This window comes from Neodiprion virginianus, chromosome 1 (assembly GCF_021901495.1).
Source record: "Neodiprion virginianus isolate iyNeoVirg1 chromosome 1, iyNeoVirg1.1, whole genome shotgun sequence".
Classification (NCBI taxonomy): domain Eukaryota; kingdom Metazoa; phylum Arthropoda; class Insecta; order Hymenoptera; family Diprionidae; genus Neodiprion; species Neodiprion virginianus.
This window is the reverse complement of record NC_060877.1, coordinates 36032569-36051660: the sequence shown is the minus strand read 5'-3', so window position 1 is coordinate 36051660 and position 19092 is coordinate 36032569. Positions and strand designations below refer to the sequence as shown.

Here is a 19092-nt window from a genome sequence, read left to right as displayed (position 1 = left end):
AAAAATCCGTTCGTTATAAGTGAATTTTTTTTTTTTTTTGTTTCTGTTGGCGTCGATGTTTAAATGAAATGTCAATCAATTGAATAATCTGCAACTATGACGTATGAAAATTCTGTTCGCGTTGCGATTCTTGTGACAGTTTAATTAATTTCACTCAACATGTGAAAGAATTTTGTAATTGAAACATACTTTACGACTCACGAAACAAATTTTTTCGCGTATCAAAGTCACCCGAGGTGTTTCAGCAGCCGCTTTGCGGCTTGTCGTTTATTATTCCGAGTGTAAAAGCAACATCAAATAGTTGAGACCTGAGTCGAAAAAAAGGTTTCAAGTATCTCGTTACCCCGTTAATACCAGACTTGTTTATACACTGGTTAATATAAAATTTCTTCTGTTTATATTATTTACACCGTTTTGTTACCTGGCTAGTTTTTCTCGTTTCACGTGAAAATTCTAACGAGACTTTTCATTGCTGACCGACCGAATCATAACACGAATTAGGGAGGAAATGAAAGTTCAATCGAATGCGAGGCTTCCCTTGAAGCCCTTTGATTCTGCGGTATTCGCGCTGAATCGATCGTTGCTAATTAATATCCGCTTCATTCGTATCCCTGGACATGTAATGGAAAATTTATTGTTACGAAGTATTTTCAAACATTTTTTTCTTTCATTCCGTTTTCGCATTTCTCTTATTATGTTGATACCAAATTTTCGTCACTCTCTGCGTCTAATAACGAAGATTCTACAAATGCAGAGATCATTAATTGTAAACAATGTATTTCTTCTTTTTCTGTTTTTTTTTTTTTTTGCTTCGTTCACGTTACTGTTAATTTAAACAAAATCGCGATTTCGTTGAAATTATAATGATTACAGTAATATTCAAATCTCAATTACGTAGCTATAGTGGATTAAATTTTCAGATACGGATGAAAATTAATTTTACTTCGCTAGTGTTTTGTATAATAATCGATACTACAAATTATCGCCTATCTAAAATTTCTTTTTATTTCTTACATTATTCTTATTTTCTTTTTACTTTCGTATGTAATAAGTTTTTTTTTTTTTTTTAATTATTTTATTAATTTTTTTTTCATTTCTTACCGTTCGTTCTACGCAATATATGCCGAATCGATGTGTTTTATCGTGTATTTTATATATTCTTTACATGATACATTTTTCTACTAAACAAATCGAGTTTATATAAGCTTTCCTATAATTATCATTAAGGGAAAAATTGTATGTGTATAACAATATGCAATACAATCGATGATACCTAATATCTTACACAGCTTCTATTTTACACATGTATCTTGTACATGTATATAATACATTATTAATTAATTCTTCATAACGGTTAAAAATCGCTAAATCTCGTAGATTATATTTGTCGAGAGATTTTCTTTATGCAATCGTTTGTATTGTATTTCGTTTATTAATACATTTTTACGTTTTTTTTTTTTTTTTCAAGTTACCTTCCATACATGTTACCTAATCATTTGTATATCCTCTTATAATTATTACATCGATTCTCATATTTCATATCGGTACACAACAGGTGTTTTCGGTTTTTGCAATTTTTATTTTATTTTATTTTTTTGTTTCTGCTCATTATCCCACTTCTTGATTATTTGTTTTAAAAAGCGAGTACAGTGACGAAAAAAACCATCTTACAAGTAGAATGTTATATTTATTACCTCGAGATTGCGGTTAATGTATGTATATATATATATATTTTTTTTTATCGCAGACATTAATAATACCTGAAATAATGTGGTGCTCATCAAAAATACTATCTGCATTGCATTCTTCTTACCAATATTACTTTTACAAAGAAACTTCTACAAAAATCCTAGATCAGCCATTATACTGCCATCTAAGTTTTATCTTTTAACATATTCATTATTTTTTATAATAATCTTGGTTTTTTTTTTTTTTGTTGCTATTTATTATAAAAAAATTACTTAATAACGATACGTCGAAGTGTTTGATCTTCGAACGGACTGCAGCAAAATGATTTGCGGCGATCACAGGTAACTAATGTTTAGAAAATATACGAAACAGTTGCTGATTCTATACAATGAATTAAAATTTTTCGTACATCTAAATCAGACAATACTTGAAAACTTTTATAGGCTTGTGATTATGGAAATTACCTGAAATCGCGTATGACTAGATTGAAAAATTAATGTCAGGAAGAAAATTAAAAGAATACGTAAAAAATTAATTTTCCACAAATTTGATTAAATTTTCACATTTTAAATGCGAAAATTGGTTAAATTAGTATTGAAATTAAAAAAAAAAAAAAAATCGAGATTCTTACTCCTGTGTAATGTTACGTTAAATAAATTTTGTATAATTTTAAGTACATGCATAGAATTACAGAATAACGACTGAAGAATTAGCGCATCTGAGATTAATGAGTCAAGTCAAAACAATGTCCGATTAATATGGATAATAAGACCATCGGCATCGATAAAAAATTCTCGATAATCAACTCGCTCTAAATTATTAAGTTATGAAATATTTCGTTCGAGATATCGATGAAAATTCAAGCTTCTCGACATTTTTATTCCAAACCCTCTGTTCCTAAATTTTTTCGTCAAGGCGCATTTTTGACTGAATCATACAACCGATACATTTTTGAGGAATATGATCGGGATCCATCTTCTCAATCAGAATTTAGGAAGAGAGAAAAACCGATTTGAAAAATCTGGAGAAATGTATTTGTGCCGGTGATAGTGAACACGAATGAAACAGCATCCCTTCGATTTAAGAGAAATGAATCTGAGCAAATTTCAAAAAGACAAGTCAAGTTATATCAACGATTTGTAAAAAAGGCTTCGTAATTATAATTTTTATCGCGATTGAACTCTGGTGTTTTTTATTGAATTCCAATGGTTTTGGGCTTGTCTTTTATACCATTCAGAACTCAGAAAATCGCCTTAAACAATTTTTTATGCAAATAGTCGAAATCTCTAAATTGAATAAAAACAGATTTGCGTAAGTAAATTAAAGCAGATATTAAAATGTGATAAAAAAATTGAATTTGCGCGTTATTATGACTATATTATAATGTAACATGGTCGCTAATGGTCAGGAAAAACCATGAAATCAGGTAGTTTATAAACGTGTTTTTGAATACCGATTGTTTCAGTTTTTTTTTTTTTCATCAGATTTTCGAATTGGCACGCTATCGGTTAGAATTTTAATCGGTAAAAAATCGTCGACTTTTTTTACACTACTTTTCGTGCCGACCGTGTCAGTAAAGTTTCGCAAATATTTTGGATAAGAAAAAATATTTAGGAATTTGGTAAGCGATAGAAGCGAACCGAATAAATATTAAAATCGGATCAAAGTTATTCTACCAGAGTTTTAACAATATTGAACATTGTAACAATAATGAGACCGTTTTTCAAATCGTTATCGATATCTTAAAATTAGCTTATTGTGTAATTTGAATTTGGTCAAATAAAATATCAGCAATGACGTTTAATTCGTGCTCACCAATCATTGGCGCAAATAATATACATATCTTGGGTTTTTTTAAAACCTCGTTAGTTTTTTCCCCCAATCTCTTTCCTCGGAAATTAAATCCGTTGATCGTTTATTCGATTCAGACGTATCCGTTTGCCTCAAGTTTTAGCGCGGCTTCGTAGGAAGGCAGCCCTTCGTCGTCGCGACGGGATTCCTCCTCCTTGGCAATCCCTGCAGGGTTTTCCGCCGCTGCGTCGAGTAGGACGGAAAGCGGCGTCGAAGCGTCGCCTCCAGGTGTCGTTTGACCATCTTTTTTCTCGTGGGGCGAAGCGGCAAGACCGTGTTGGGAGTTGAAAATTAGACTTTCGTACGCCGGCGGCGGTCCCGGGGTCAAGGGGCGTGAAACCGGGGCCAACATTCCACCCTCGTGATCCATCGTCACCCCGGCTCTCTCGTAACACTGTGTCAAATTTCGAATTTTATAAGTGTCGAAAGCGCCGAACTCGGAATTATTTAGCGACGAGACTTGAAGTAAAGAAATCAAACTTTGACGAAACGTCTTTTTTTTAACCACACCTGTTTTACTTAATTTTTCTAGTTACTGTAACAAATGAAATTTTTGTCAATGCGACATAGAAGATTTTATTCGTCTCGGTGAAAAATATCCAATAACCATACCTGTAATTTTAATTCTTCTGTTTACTTTTCGTTGTTTTTTTTTTTTTTTGTTTTTGTTTGTTTGTCTTTTTGTTTTGTACTGGAAGCCGTTATCTTATACGAATAAAAGTCTGTTTTTTAAGTCAAATCGTCGATTAGCCGTGCTCGAATCCATGAGGCAAACATTCCTGCACGGCTCTCTACGATTTGCATGAAAAACCGATGACTGCAGGATTCAACGCGTTAAAACACGAAAAACTCTTTTGGAGGATTTAGGATATAGGATTCAACCATCCGTATAATGCAAATTCGAGGGTTGAATAAATGTATATTATCTACATTTGATACCGAATACTTTGGGGAGATGATGATTCAAAGGTTGGATAATTCCTTTTGTTGCTTTAGTTTTTTATTTTTTTTTTTATCTTTTTTTTCATTTTTCATCGTTTCTTTAGACTTTACACGTACGATAACATTATACGGCATGTCGTAATTGAAAGGAAACTTTTGACGGGATAAAAAAAAAACAAAAAACAATGAATATGATCAAACAGTCAGTGGAATTCAGCTGCGGATAAAAAGATATTCGTTTACTTTACGCGTCTGTAATGAAAATTCCCATTTGGCGTCGTGAAAATTCCTTCAAATATAATAAGCGAGTGTCAGAGTGGGGGGGGGGGGAAGGAGATTTAAAAAAAAATAGAAAGGGACAAAAATCCGAGGTAGGAAGAGTGAGAAAAATTAGCTTTTAAACGACGCGAGCGTGTATATATACATGTGTGTGTGTGTGTGTGTGTATTAATAACTACCGCGTGTGAAAGGCAAAAATTAATTGATATGAAAAATAACAATAATAAACAACCAGGGCTTGTTTTGTGCGCAGCACGTACAGTAAACGTTGTCATAAAACTCGTTACACTTGTCTCACGCATTGCGGTGTAACGTGTTGTATTAATTCAAATCGCACGCGTTCGTTCGTAGTTATTAATTATCAACGTGTGATATTCGTTTACAACGGTATTTAATAATTGTGTCGCACATTCGCGGCCGAACGAACATGAGAAATCGTGTTATATTTAACGAATTTCAATCCAATATTCATGCAACATACAAGCCTCGTGGAATTAAATAATCATTACATTTCTCTTCGGGTTTTAGATTTAATATTATATATTTACGAAGAGTATTAATAGAAAAATGATTTATTATCTTACGTTAACTTCTTCTTCGAGCTATAATTTATTTATATCAATTTCTCAGTTATAATTTTCATAACTTCGCAGCCATCGATATGACGTTTATTCTTTGTTTATATAATGTATTGTATATTTTTTTTATTTTTTTTTATCATTGTGTTATCGTAGCGCACGATGTTTAATAACACGATTGACTTTTTCCGAATGATAATGAAAATTTTCACGCCAGCCGCGAAGCAATATATCGATTGTTATTTCAACGAAGCGTATAATATAATATCCGCGTGGCTCTCGACGGTAATTTTCTTTCTCTCTTCTTTTTCCGCCCGTTTATTACATCGCTATTGTTATTATATAAAAATCGTACAAGCTTCGATCATCATCGGAGTGGTGGCGAATTTTTTTCATTTCTGCCCTTTTATATTATTTATCATACAAGTTTGTTATACATTTATTATACACGCGAAAACTTTTGAAGTCCGATTTATCATCGACGATCCTGCAATCGATAATAGTGTTTGTTTTTTTCTCACAAACTCACCTGCATCGCGTGGGAATCCATTGTGAATACTTCGAGACTGTGAACATCCGGTTCGGTTCTCCAGTATTGGGAATATTCCTGAGGCTGATGCTTTCTTATGTTTCTGTGACAGCAGTAACAGACGAGAACCACCACGATTACAACGCCGCTCAGCATCGCTCTGAAATGTCGTTTAATTTAAAAAATACATAGATCGTAAAATAATTGCGTTACGATTTTGCGAATTTTCATATAAATTTACACCCCGGTTTCAGCGCTAAACCAAAGAAAAATAAAGAAAAAAAGATGAATTTATTAAAAGAAACTCACAGATCCTTAGAGCCGGATTGAAACGTGTTTCTTTCGCCGTTTACGATATTCTCCAAAACTAGTTTCTTTTTTTTGTTTTTTTTTTAAATTTTGTACCGCTGTGTCGGCTGTGCAGTTTTCGACCGATATATTTGATTTCCAGTTCCTCTCGAAGCTCTTCGTAATTCGTAAAAATCGCTTAATCAATACGTATAAAAAAATTCATACGCCCCCCCTTCCGAAGCCTGCATCTGGGAAACTACTGATATTTGAGACTTGTGTTCGTAAGAACTTTTATCGGGAGAATATTTACCGCAACATACTGAAAATTTATCCAATTCGACCGGGAACTAATTTCAGGATAGGTTCCCAGGTGTGGGTTACACGGAAAGTGGATTTTCATTTTCGTGCGTCCATCCCACATGTACGTATATATATATATATATATATACGTATACGAACTTGTACATTGCTTGGAAAAACTCCAGGGGGGGGGGGGGGGGAGGAGGAGGAAAGGTAACATCAGCTTTCAGGGTCTCTCTTTACGCGGCTACATTATTACGTAGTACATGAAGTTCTTTCGCGAGGAGCGAAGTTGAGAAAATTAATAAAAAAAAAAAAAAAAGCTGCTAAGCGAAGCAACGAAGAAGGACAGACTGTAGTAAATGACCCCTCCCGCGAAATAGATGGGGAATGTTTTCTCTACGTATCCCATGAACGCGCTACGATACTGAGGCAGAGGGTCGCTTTTTTTTTTTTTTTTATTAAATTTTTAATCTTTTAAATTTTACATCACTTTTCCGCACAACGCCAAAAAAAAAAACTACTGTTGCGCTGTTTGTACTAAATTTCGAAACTTTGACAGGATTGGGGAAGTTTTTTTTTTTTTTTTTTTTTTATGCGTTTACTGAAACATTTTCTCCCCACGCGATTTACATAAAGTGTATTATGCATACAAAGCAGTTTTTTTTTTTTTTTTTAATAACACGACAAGTCCGCGATATGAAAATTTATGAAATTTTCGCTCTGTATACGATAACGTATAAATTGATGTTAATAATCGCAATTGAGGTACGTACTTGAAAATGAAATTTTATGTAATTGACAAATCAGATAGGATGAAACGAAATACGAAACAAGCGATCGAAGTTCATTCACCGCGTTGTCGGAACTGGGCAAAGAAAATAACAAAGCAATTCGAAAAAGTCATTGAGCCAGTTTGATTTGGAGCATGCGGGCAGCGGAGGTGTTTCTTCTTCGTTTTATCACACCTCGGCTAATTTTCTTTATACCGCAATGATCGTTAAAACGCTTAAAGACAGAGAGGGAGAGAGAGAAGGGGTTTTTGTTAATATCGGCAGGTGATGGGTGCTTGGCGTTGGTAACGAACGATTTGTTAATTCAGACAACAAAATTGCCTTGCCTTCTTTTACCACTCTTCTCTTCTCTATCTACTCTTCTCTTCGGGTATCTTGTGTATGAGGCATTCCACACCAAACCGACCTACAGCAAAAATCAGCTTTAATCGAGTTTTCATTTTTGGATCCCGGGTTTGATCTTTACCTCATTCAAAAATTTCAAAAACCCGTTTTTCGAATGACTAGCCCTGATAAATTTGCTTTGAATTTTAATCATGATTTCTTTGATGAAAATACGAGAATTTCAGAACAAAAGTCGGGGATCTGCAAGCTTTCGGTTCAGAAGCTAAAGGCGAAAGAAGTAAAATTACAAAAATGTTGAAGATCGAATTACATATAAATTAAACTTGTATCCTCTAAATTCATATTCAATCCTATTTTTTATCACATTTCAATTACTTGTTCCGCCCGTAGCTTCCAAGCCAAAAGCTTGCCATCTTTCATCTTGGTCTGAAAACTTTCCTTTCTCTGACAAAGAAAAAAAAAAAAAAAAAAGGTCGAAGCCAACCGAAAATTGAATATTCGTGTTTTTGGGAGCAATAAAAATCAAATCCGTGATCGAAAAATTTTTTTCCCAGACTCTGCACCGTGTTTAAAAATTAAAAAAAAAAAAAACTATAAAATCGGTTTCGCTTGGAACGCCTCATACGTTGGCTGTATCGTTACTATTCTCTCACCCTCCCAGTAGAATGTTGACGTTCCCGTGGAGGTTCGTTTCGAAACGACCCGACCTTCCACCATCGTTCGTCGACATGTTGTAACCCTGGATTACGTAGGTACCACCCCCACCTCCACCTCCACCCCCGCCAGCCGACCAAGAGGACGTCAACGTGCCGTTGTGCGCGTTTTGTGCCGTTTGTACCGCAGCCAGAACCGCCAGCCTCTTCATCGACATCTTATCACTTATCTCACCCCTTGTTTTCGATCTCTTTATTTACGTAGTTGACGATATTTCGATCTCTCAACGATCAATTCCCTCCGACGATGATCGATGTCGTCCTCGCGATTCTCCAGATACACTTTCCATCTTCTCGACGATAAATTTTTTATTCGTATTCGGTTTATATTACTCTGAAGCATAAAAACAAAATTATTTCTTATCTTTATTTATTTATCGTACAATGTCTGATCAAGAATTCAACGATCATTTTATCTATCTTTTTTTTTTTTTTTGTCACGATGAAATAGGAATATGTTATATATATATCTATTTAGAGTGTAAGATGCAGAATTTTCTAGAAGAAAAGATGCAGGTAAATTTAATCCGATAAGAAATTTATTTATTTACCTTTTTTTCATATATGACTTTTTTTTTTTTTTTTTTCCCCACACTTGATAGAAGTGAATCGGTTGATTTTAACTTATCAAACGATTGGTTATAACATCTATCGTCAAGGACTGTCGAAATATAATCGCGTACATATATTTTGTTTGTGTAAATAGTTGGTGGAAAAACGTGCCTGAAGGGCTTGCCCGGCCATCAATGATTGTCCGTGAAAACCTGACTTTGTCACGTTTTTCAAGAATTTACTTTTACTTTTTTCTCTGCTATATACTTACCTGCCTATGTATAATGTATAATTTTATCGACAAGTATAACTTCGTATAATTACACGATTATCTTGGGAAAGAGATCACTTATCTCTTACATCGTATGAAATAATGATTCTTCAGTTTAATGGAGTTGCCTTGTCGCCTGTTTCTGCCAATTTGGCCAATGACCAAAGCGATCGTTATTCGATATTTAATATATACGTATATGTATGAAAAGAATAAGTAAATAAATTATAAACAGAATCGCGTGAGTTGAGAAAAGTTTTGTTTTTGTGGGTTTTAATTAACCTGTAATCAATTGATTCTTCTCCCTCTCTCTCCCTCTCTCTCTCTCTCTCTCTCTTTCCACTTATTTCGCGAGAGCCGAAGAGCAATCAATAATCAGTTCCCTTCGTTTTCTTCTTCTTTTTCTTCTTGTTTCTGCAACAGTTTGCTACTTCCGTATTGAAAACTTAGTTTTCCCGACGCGTTTAGCACTGTCGCCTTGAATTTTCTTTCAAATTCAGAGAAAGTAAGAGAGAAAAAAAAAAAAAAACGAAGAAAGAAATAGAGAGAAAGAGATAAAGAAATGCGGGGTAAAACGTTGCGGCTTTCCTTTCGTTCCTGGTTCATAAATTTCACGTACCCTCTATTCATTAAGGCTACCGTTATTCACTTTGCAGCTTCTTCTTCTTCTCTTCTTCTTATTATGTCGTACGCGTGAAATTTATGTATAATAATATTCCCGCACATACGTATTCAATCAACGTGAAGAATTGCAGAACATCTCATCATTTTTCTCTGTATTTCTGTGGAAAAAAGTCAAACATATACGACACAAGAATTATACGAATTGTATAAAAATTATCACGCAACTATCATAATAATAATAATAATAACAATAATAATAATCATATATAAATAAGACGATATCGACGTATTTTTTTTTTTTTTTCTTCAACTTTAATATTTTTTATTTCTTGAGTTTTCTTTTAATTTGCACGTTAGGTTTTTAGTAGAATAGAGTAGTCGAGCTTTATTATTATCCCTATACACGAAGATGATTTTTTTTTCCAATCCTTATCGTACACATTTATAGAATTAAGGAAAAATCTGTTATTATTAATTAACGAAGACTTCTACTTTCAACTTTTGCGTACGGCAACATAGAATTGTCTTTATTTTTTTACAACTGTTCGGACAATGAATTTGTTTTTTATTTTTTCTCACGGTGCGAAAAATAAAAACGATGCTGGAGCGTTTATTAAAGATCGTTTAGGGTGTCGAGGGAGCGTTTCGTGTACGTTATACAATAATGTCTGCTTCGAGTATTTTATATCACCCACAAGGAATCGAAACAAGTTTAATTATCGACTCAGCTTCTCATTCTTTTATAATCGCAGTTTGTCAATAATCGTATAAGACACGTTTAAACGTAACGTATTTCAACAACAACTTTTGCAGAATTTAATGTTAATGCAATAATTATCATCTTTTTTTTCAGCTTTCAGATTCGCTCGGATGAGGGGGCTTGGATGAGAGATAATAACTGCCCAGAATTGAAAAGTGAGTACAAAGTTGAAAAAGAAAAAAACATGCGCAAAAATTCTAACTCGCTTCACAAATTATACCTACCTACTATAATTACATCTGCGAGATATACAAATCTCAATTTATAACTACGCGCATTTTGCATAATTTCGTCAGTGCCCGCTGAATAAATTCACCCCTTGAAATTTTCATCTTTAACGCGTTATTACATATTACAACGTGGCTGCCGCACCGTAAGTGAAAGGTCGCTCGTAATGTGCCAGACGTTTAATCGCTAATGTCGCAGCCACCTTCTGCAAACACTTTAAGATGATATATTATATTAGGTGGCATAATATCACATATTATCACTCTATTAACGATTATTTTATTTTTATTTATTTATTTATTTATTTATTTTTTTTTTCATGCATTCATTGTAAATTGTATTTTTTCAGGTATATTTAGAGAAAAAATTACGTAAACATATGTCGTACAGAATGAAGTTGTAAGTGAAAGAATTTTTTTTTATACTTTAACCCTGGGAGTGAGATATATAATAATAGTGTTATGGTTCGCGTGTTTTTATCCGCCACTGACACCAGCTAAACCTCTTTCTCATGTATTTTGGATATTTTATACAATTAAGGCATATCTAATGCAGTTATCTGTGTTCTTGCAATTTTTATTATTCTTGTCATTATTATAATTATTATTATTATTATTATTATTATTTTTGCTGCCACAATTCATGAGCCACAAAGCAACGAAAAAGAAAGAAGAAGAAAGAGAGAAAGGAAATTTTATCAAGCTTGAACGATTGTTTTTAATATTTACACATTAAAGTCATGTGATGTTCCTACCTTTACCGACCGAGCAAAGTCACCCTTTCTCTTTCGTGTATGAAATAAACAAACGAACGATAAGGGTTCAAATTTCGACGTTGCACCGGTGCAATAAATATTTAACGTAGAAAGAAGAATGGTGAGTTTTCTCGGTCGGTAAAGGTAGAAGTACTACATGACCTTATGCTCTGCACAACGATTTGTCTGACTATGTATATAAACAGGAGATTGAAGTTAGTAACGTTAATATTGTTATTATTATTTACCGCATCATCAGACGTCTTTCCAAAATTGCGAAATAACGATTTTTCCGCATCGTGGATCGTTAACAATAACGTTACCAACTTCATCTTCGTATACATACCGGGACAATCTCTCGAAACTTGAAAATGAACCGCGCATGCGCGAGTTTTATCGGCTGTTCGCGCAGGCTGGCCATCCCGAGTTTTCAGCCGTCAAACTTTGTTTCCGGCGGCGATGTAGTTGATACGAATTTTCGAGGTTAGAATCTCAAATAGTTGAGGCAGCGACTCGGAAAGGTTTGGGAAGCATTTGTTATCGATTCGGAAAGTTGATTCTTCAAAGAACGGTCGGAATTCAATGCTTCCGCTCTTTGAAAATTCAAACGCACACATTTTGCGTAGGTTGGCACGCCTGCATCGCGGACGAAAATATCGCTGCGGGAAGATTTCGCCGACCAATGAGATCGAATTATTTGGCGCATGCGCGGTTCATTTTCAAGATTCAAGATATCGTCCCGGTACAAACTAGGAACACTGTCCTAATATATACATATAGTACATACAGTGTGATACATTATATATGCGTCAAGAACACCCTGCCATTCGGTTGGAAACGTGAAGCGACGGGTTGAATTATAGTTTAATCATGAGACAGATATCATCCCTTATACTCCCTCCCCTCTATCGTCGAAGTCGAACGGCACTCGCTTAGCTTTGTGCAAATCCTAATTCTTCAAGCAAGAATAATGTGATATTACATTCAACGGTTAATCGAAATTCGTCAATAATTCTCCCGGCTGTTTCTGTATATCATCTATAATTATTTTAACAATTTTATGGTTCTTATTTTTCTATTTTTTTTATTTTTTTTCGTTTTTTTTTTTTGGATTTGTAACGAATCTGCAGGACAGCTTCGAGCAAAATCTTGCATAATCTTTTTATAAGATTATTATACAATGATGATTGAAAAATTCTGAAAAATCCCGGAAGATTCCGCTCATTCAACGGATGACAATAATTGCGTTTATTACTTACGTTTTGTACGTTTTCATGCAATCGTTAAATTCGCTAGGCTATTTAATTTTCATTCGAGTTCGAGGAAAGTTTGAATCGTTCGACTTGTCATCCGGGATGAATTTCACAGGGGAGAAACTTATTTTAAGGGTTGGTACCTATGCGTTATATTGTGTCTTGTTGATCCAAGTTAGGTAGAAATTTAGACTTGCCATTCAGCCCTGTTTTTATGTTACAAATACACAAATTAAGAAATCCAAGTCGCGTTTACGATCGTATAATTTTTTATCGGTATTTTTTCTCTTCATTTTTCTTGCCATCTTCAAATTTTCTCACCTTCTTAAACATTAACATAAGTACTACACAACATTTGTTCTGCGTATCGATTGCAAATTCATTTCAATATATAACAACGTGAAACGAGAAGTGAGTCTAATCCTGACTATATTATACGCTGTTCCAACTTTCTTTGAGTTCGCTTTTCGAGCATCTGGTAAACGTAAGGACATTTATAGTATTCGAGCGCGTTTATTTGAGGCAGCAGCACGGTTTTAGAGTGAAAACTTACGTTCCGTTACCGGTACGTAGAAAATACACGGAGTCTGTTAGAAGAAGGCGAAACAACATCCCGGATAGTGGATTATCCCTTATATTATACAAATGGTAAAATATTTCAGACCTTAAATTTTTTCACCCTCTCGCCGTTACTCCCAACTTTTATCCTCCCTTTCTCGGACTGAGTTAGATGAATATATAGAGGTTAACTCGTAAGAAATGAAGTGAAGAAACAAAAATAAAGATGCCTCATAAAAAAAAAAAAAAAAAAAAAAGAGAGAGAGAGAGAGAGAAGATAGATTCGGGGATTTCCGACCTGTTAAATTTTACAAACCGCGGAAAAATTGATTTCCTACTCGTACACCTTCTACATTATATTTCAATTTTATTTCTACACCTACGACAGATTATTTACACAGTCAGTCCGTTATAGTTTCAAAGTTAGAATCGATCTGTCCAATCCACCGAGTATCTGATGCATTATATATGCATAATCCTATAACATGAGGGTAACTAGAAACGTGGAGTGTAAGTGTGTGCAATAAGTCGAGTTATAAATAAATGTACAGCTGTGTGTTATAAACTACATGCACTTATATTTATATCGTACCTATTAAATGTATATATATATGTAGACAGTGCGCATGTAATGTAATGGAACTTTCAACTTTTAAGTCGCCCTTGGTTAATATTTATATTGAAAAAGTTTGACTTTGACGATGTTAAAGAGTTCGGGCACCGCGTATATGGTATGTGAACATTTAATAGCTCATGCAATAACCGACTAAACAGTTTTCATTGGAACACGTCGTCCGGTTTCGTTGTTTCTTTTTCTCTTTTCTTTTTCCCCCATCTATGAAAAGTCCATTTCACACTCTGTGCACCCTGTGGATTGTTTTTTTTTTTTTTTTTTTCTCTTCCGTTGGTTATCAGCGTCAATTTTTCCAGCAATTTTCACCACACTGCAGATTACGGATAAATTTCAACTAAGTGGATTTTATACCGTATCATGTACTTCAAATATGTTTTCTTTCATATTTATTCGTATCAAAGTGTTTCGGATGTTTGTCGATTTCGATGTGTACGAATTAAATGAAACTAATCGAAGGAAACGAAACTCGGGAAATAGTTTCAAAAGTTTTTGCACAAACGATTTTACGCTGTTTTATTTTTAAATTTCCGATTTCATTACGAACGTGATTGTTAAAAATGATTTTCTTGTATCCAATATTTGTTTGACAAATTACGACATCGATTCTTCGTCGCTAGCTTCAAGTTATGCGTGAAATATTTCAATTAATGAAATTAAATATCCCTAATCATACTGTTTGCTGTGTTTATGCGTTTAAAAGATGCAAATAATAATAATAATGACAAAAATCATAACTCAAAGTCAGTTTTAATTTGTAAAATCGGTCAAGTCTTTCAAATAAAAAAAAAAATTTCACTCCAATTATACGAATCGGTTGATCAGTGAAGTAATTAATTTCTTTGAAGGTCATATATTATTATACACTTTTCAAAATCCCTATCTATTCTTCGTTACATCTCATGCATGCCGTCCTCTATTTCCTTACGTATAAACTATGCGATAAGGGTAGTTTAAACAAATATATATTCATATGTATAAGAATATAAAGGGAGACGGTTTTGCGAAAGCATAAAATAGCGTAAAACGTTGCGATCGAAGTTTTCACGTGTGTCGGTTATACGTGCGAGAAAATACATGCCGCTTTAATCGACTCTCTCTCTCTCTTTCTCTCTTTCTCTCTTTCTTTTTCTCTATTTTTCTCCCTCTCTTGCCCCTCAGCTTTATATCTACCACAGTTTTCACCCAGCACTAAAAACGCTGCGTTGTCATAATTTTATGTAATACTGTTTTAATTAATACCTATGTTAATCAATGATTGTATTTGTATTAAATATTTACACCATTTTTTGTTTTTTTTTTTGTCATTTTTGTATACGCGTTTTGCATAATAACCGTACAAAAATCGGCTACGATTAATACTGCCCGTTTTCATTTGTCGATTTTATCACGTAACAATTTGCCTTGAAATCTTTGTACACGAGTCAATTTTTTTTATTCAATCGGTATTATAGGAGGAAAGTATACATACCGTATATATTATAAATGATTTGGAAACTGCGAAAGTAAAACAAAGAAAAAGATTAAAAAATCTTGACACCACCTACAAATCGAATAAAACTTGTGAATTTTCACCTGTCAATTAATATTGAATAAATTCTCGCCTCGCGGCTTACGTTTTAAAATTACTTTCTCATTCTTTCTTTAAAAATTCACACCCCGAATGTCTAAACGTTACAAAATATCATACATTTTTACTCTCGTTTCCGTAAATTTTTTCTGACAATAATCATTTCCATACTACAACACACTCCCTTCATCCTCTTCGCTTCTCGAACATTTTTTTTTTTTTTTTTTTTACCGGGTTATATTTTTCTCCGACGTCTATAGTCAACAGCCTGTATGGAAAGGTCCGAAAAAGAGAAGAGAGAGAGACACAGAGAGAGAGAGAGAGTGGAAAAAAAAAAAAAGAAAAGGTTTCAAATGGAAAGGGAGGAAAAACAATAAATTTGATTAGAAACATAACAATGAGAATTATTATTGTTATTTTCCGCTAATTAAAACCCTCGTCGAAACCTTGTTATCAAAGTAAAGCCTGCAAATCTCGTCAGGTTATAACATCCAGTCTCACATACACATACTAATTGTCTACAGTGTCTGTAAACATATTTACAATACACGAAACCGTGTAAGCTGCGCCTCCTCCAATCCTACCTATATACACACATATGTATATATATGTACATATATATATATATATGTACATATGTACATATATATATATATATACATGGGTAAAGCTCTGATTTAGTTACGCGGATCGAGTTTCCCGGATAAGGCAATTTACCGGGTAACGATAATCCTTTGCCTCGTATATTCTCGTAAGACCGTTTTTTTTTTTTTTCCTTTTTTCAAAATTTTTTAATTTCAATTCACTTTCTCTTTGTTGTTTTTTCTTTTGTTTCGCGAGTTTTCATCGATATTTCGACAAGCCTTGACGAAATTCGATTATCTTACATTACCTCGTACGTAATGTGAAAAAAAGTAATTAGTTAATAGTAACAACAGTAACGGCATTAACGTTAATTGGTATTATTCGGAAGAATAGAAAAGCACGGACGAGAGCACAAGAATTATGTATTTCACTTTTGAAGTTTGAACTGATTAATTATTAATTATCTGCGTTTACCTTATTTTCACTTGGTATATTTTAAGAAAATTTGCAATAATTTACGATCTATTTTTTTTTTATATTACGTGCTGATGTATTGTTGGATTATTAATTTTTTCAGTCACATTTCTGCTGATACGTAATGCGAATAATTAGCGCGAAGTGAAGAGGAAAAAAAAAACCTATTAATTTGAATTCATTTATCGAATAGTTTTTACCATTTTTTTTCTATTACGCTGATTTTATCACGTGACGTATAAAGTTAACATCTTACCCTGTTGAGCGTCAAAATCCTGGTTAAACGGTGTTAATCCATGCACGTTCTTTTTTTCCTCCAAATAACACAACCGTCGACGATTCACGCGAAATATTTTGTCCTTTTTTTTTTTTTTTTTTAAATTATTTTCTTGCGTACTGAGGCATAATAATTAAACGATATATAAGTGCACGACAGCCGTTCATTACGAAATATGACCCAAATTTTGTTCGTTTGTTAATCAACTATCGATTGGTTGTAAATTTTTCTTTCTTTTCTTTTTATTTTTTTTTTTATTTATTTATTTATTTATTCATTTTTTTGCCACTCCTGTTCGCGTTTTTATCCGTTGCGGGTTTTTTTATTCAATTTTTCGATTTATTTTAAACGATCACTTTTAAGCAAACGAACACCGGTCGAACACGTGGTACGCCTGAATCATGTTATATACACCGACATATGCATGATATATGTATGATCGCGTACAAAAATCAATTCGACGCCAGTATGCAAGTGTACATGTATATACATATATATATATATATATATAATGTATAATAACGTTCGTATCCTGTTCTCTGTATTTCTATTACATGTATAGGTATATATATATGAGACGAAAGAAAGCGATATCTTGAAACCGGAAGTTGTAATCCAACTCGTTTCTCTCTCTCCCTCTCTCTCTCTCTCTCTTACTCTCTCTCTCTCTCTCTCTCCAATTAAATTTAATCAGTCACTCGATCAGCGTTCCGCTCCCCCCCTTTTTTTTTTTTTTTACATCACATTAAATTATATTTATTTTCTCTTTCCCATTATTATCACCGTTGAATTTAATTCATTCTTTCTCTTATTTTTTCAAACAATCATTCAGCAGCACGTTATCATACAATCACCTCCAAGTGCAATACGACGATTTAAAAATTTATACCTCTACATTGACATAACTATTATCAAAGAAACAGAAACACGTAATGCAGGTTGAAATCCTTGTGTAAGCCATAATTGAAATCGCACGTTAACGGTATCAGATATATTTAATACATCAGAATCTCTCTATATCAACTGTACACGTGCAGATAAACTTCCTCGCATGTACGTCAATGTTTTACACATCGACTTGCATCATGTTCCGTATTTGTCCGCATGTACGTATCGTACATCATATATCATATACATATATCATATACATGATCTATAAATGTAGGTTACGGGCAAAATTGTGTATGCAGTCGTCAGAGCTGACGGATTATCCTCGCGTCCTACCCGAGACAGAGAAAAGAAAGATAGACCAGCAACGAGGATCGGTGTACGATCGTACCCTTTACTTGCACCACCAGCACCACCACCGCAATCACAACCACAAGCACAATCACCACCGTAACGTGCAACGGCTCTTCTTCTCGGACGGAGGATGCCCGGAGACTGTCCGTCGTCGTTGCACGAAATGCGCGCACAACCGTTGCTTGGCTACGCGCGACACACTCCTCCGATGTGCTTTACACCCCTCTCCGTCGGAGTAAAACGAGGGGAAACCGCGACCCCCTCTCCAAAATCCACCCTCGCTCGGTGCCCCGCGATTAGTTGCGTCACTGTAAGGGATCCTTCCTCCCCTCACCTCACCGCCACAGGCATTTATGCATACACACACAGGTCATGTGCATACCTAATTGCCTTTTCGACCGTCTCTTGGGTGTTGCGTTTGAATATGTGCGGATAATGATACGAGGAGATGGTCGTCGAAGGTATATATATATATATATTAGGGTGTTGATGATTTTTTTTCAGACCCCCCCCCCCCATATCAACTATAAATAATTCAAAAACAATTTTATAATTATTTCAGATTTTTATATCAATTCTAACCCGTGCCTGTAAATGGATGGATATCACCGTTTAAAATACACCTGTTTCGGATACATTCTCGGCATATATTTTATCGCAAGAGTGACGATGTTCGAATCAATCTGTAATTGCGAAGATTTAGTGAGAATTAGCGCTACTGTCTGAGAAAAAATTCACATCATCGTAACGACCAATCTCGACGAATTGGACACCCTAGAAATTTGACTGTTTCTTTTTATTTATAAGAAGTGCAATTGTCTATATAACCTGGTATGATGATGTGAATTTTTTCTCAGACAGTAGCACTAATGCTCATTAGAACCTCACATTCGTGGATTTTTTCGAACATTTGAGGTTAGGGTCGCGTAATTTCAGATTCGTTCGCCGCAGCGCATGCGCGCGCAGTACAGAAATGAAAACTTTCAACTACTAGGACTTTGA

General features: G+C 34.2%; 2 protein-coding genes across 8 annotated transcripts in view; one reads left to right on the top strand and one right to left on the bottom strand.

The window, feature by feature from the left end:
- LOC124305780 (probable beta-hexosaminidase fdl) overlaps window positions 1-19092 on the top strand; it is a 65229-nt gene that overhangs the window by 18346 nt on the left and 27791 nt on the right. The window contains exons 3-4 of one of the 2 annotated variants that reach the window (XM_046765609.1): window positions 10612-10673; window positions 11096-11145. In XM_046765609.1, coding sequence (XP_046621565.1) covers window positions 11126-11145 — 20 coding nt within the window. In that variant the 5' untranslated portion in view covers window positions 10612-10673; window positions 11096-11125. The remainder of the gene's footprint in view (window positions 1-10611; window positions 10674-11095; window positions 11146-19092) is intronic. The other variant, XM_046765620.1, reaches the window with a different exon arrangement.
- On the bottom strand, window positions 1429-18294 carry LOC124305819 (uncharacterized). Of its 6 annotated transcripts, none has more exons than XM_046765731.1 (5): window positions 18120-18294; window positions 9754-9916; window positions 8252-8645; window positions 5869-6028; window positions 1429-3934 (listed from the first exon to the last, which is right to left on the bottom strand). In XM_046765731.1, the coding sequence occupies exons 3-5, from the start codon at window positions 8467-8469 to the stop codon at window positions 3614-3616; spliced, it is 699 nt and encodes a 232-aa protein (XP_046621687.1). In that variant the 5' UTR covers window positions 8470-8645; window positions 9754-9916; window positions 18120-18294; the 3' UTR covers window positions 1429-3613. The 6 variants fall into 6 exon arrangements, with proteins under 6 accessions (XP_046621687.1, XP_046621670.1, XP_046621679.1 ...); XM_046765714.1 differs by lacking the exon at window positions 9754-9916 and adding an exon at window positions 16828-17395 and having other exon boundaries at window positions 18128-18294; XM_046765723.1 differs by lacking the exon at window positions 9754-9916 and adding an exon at window positions 16828-17242 and having other exon boundaries at window positions 18128-18294.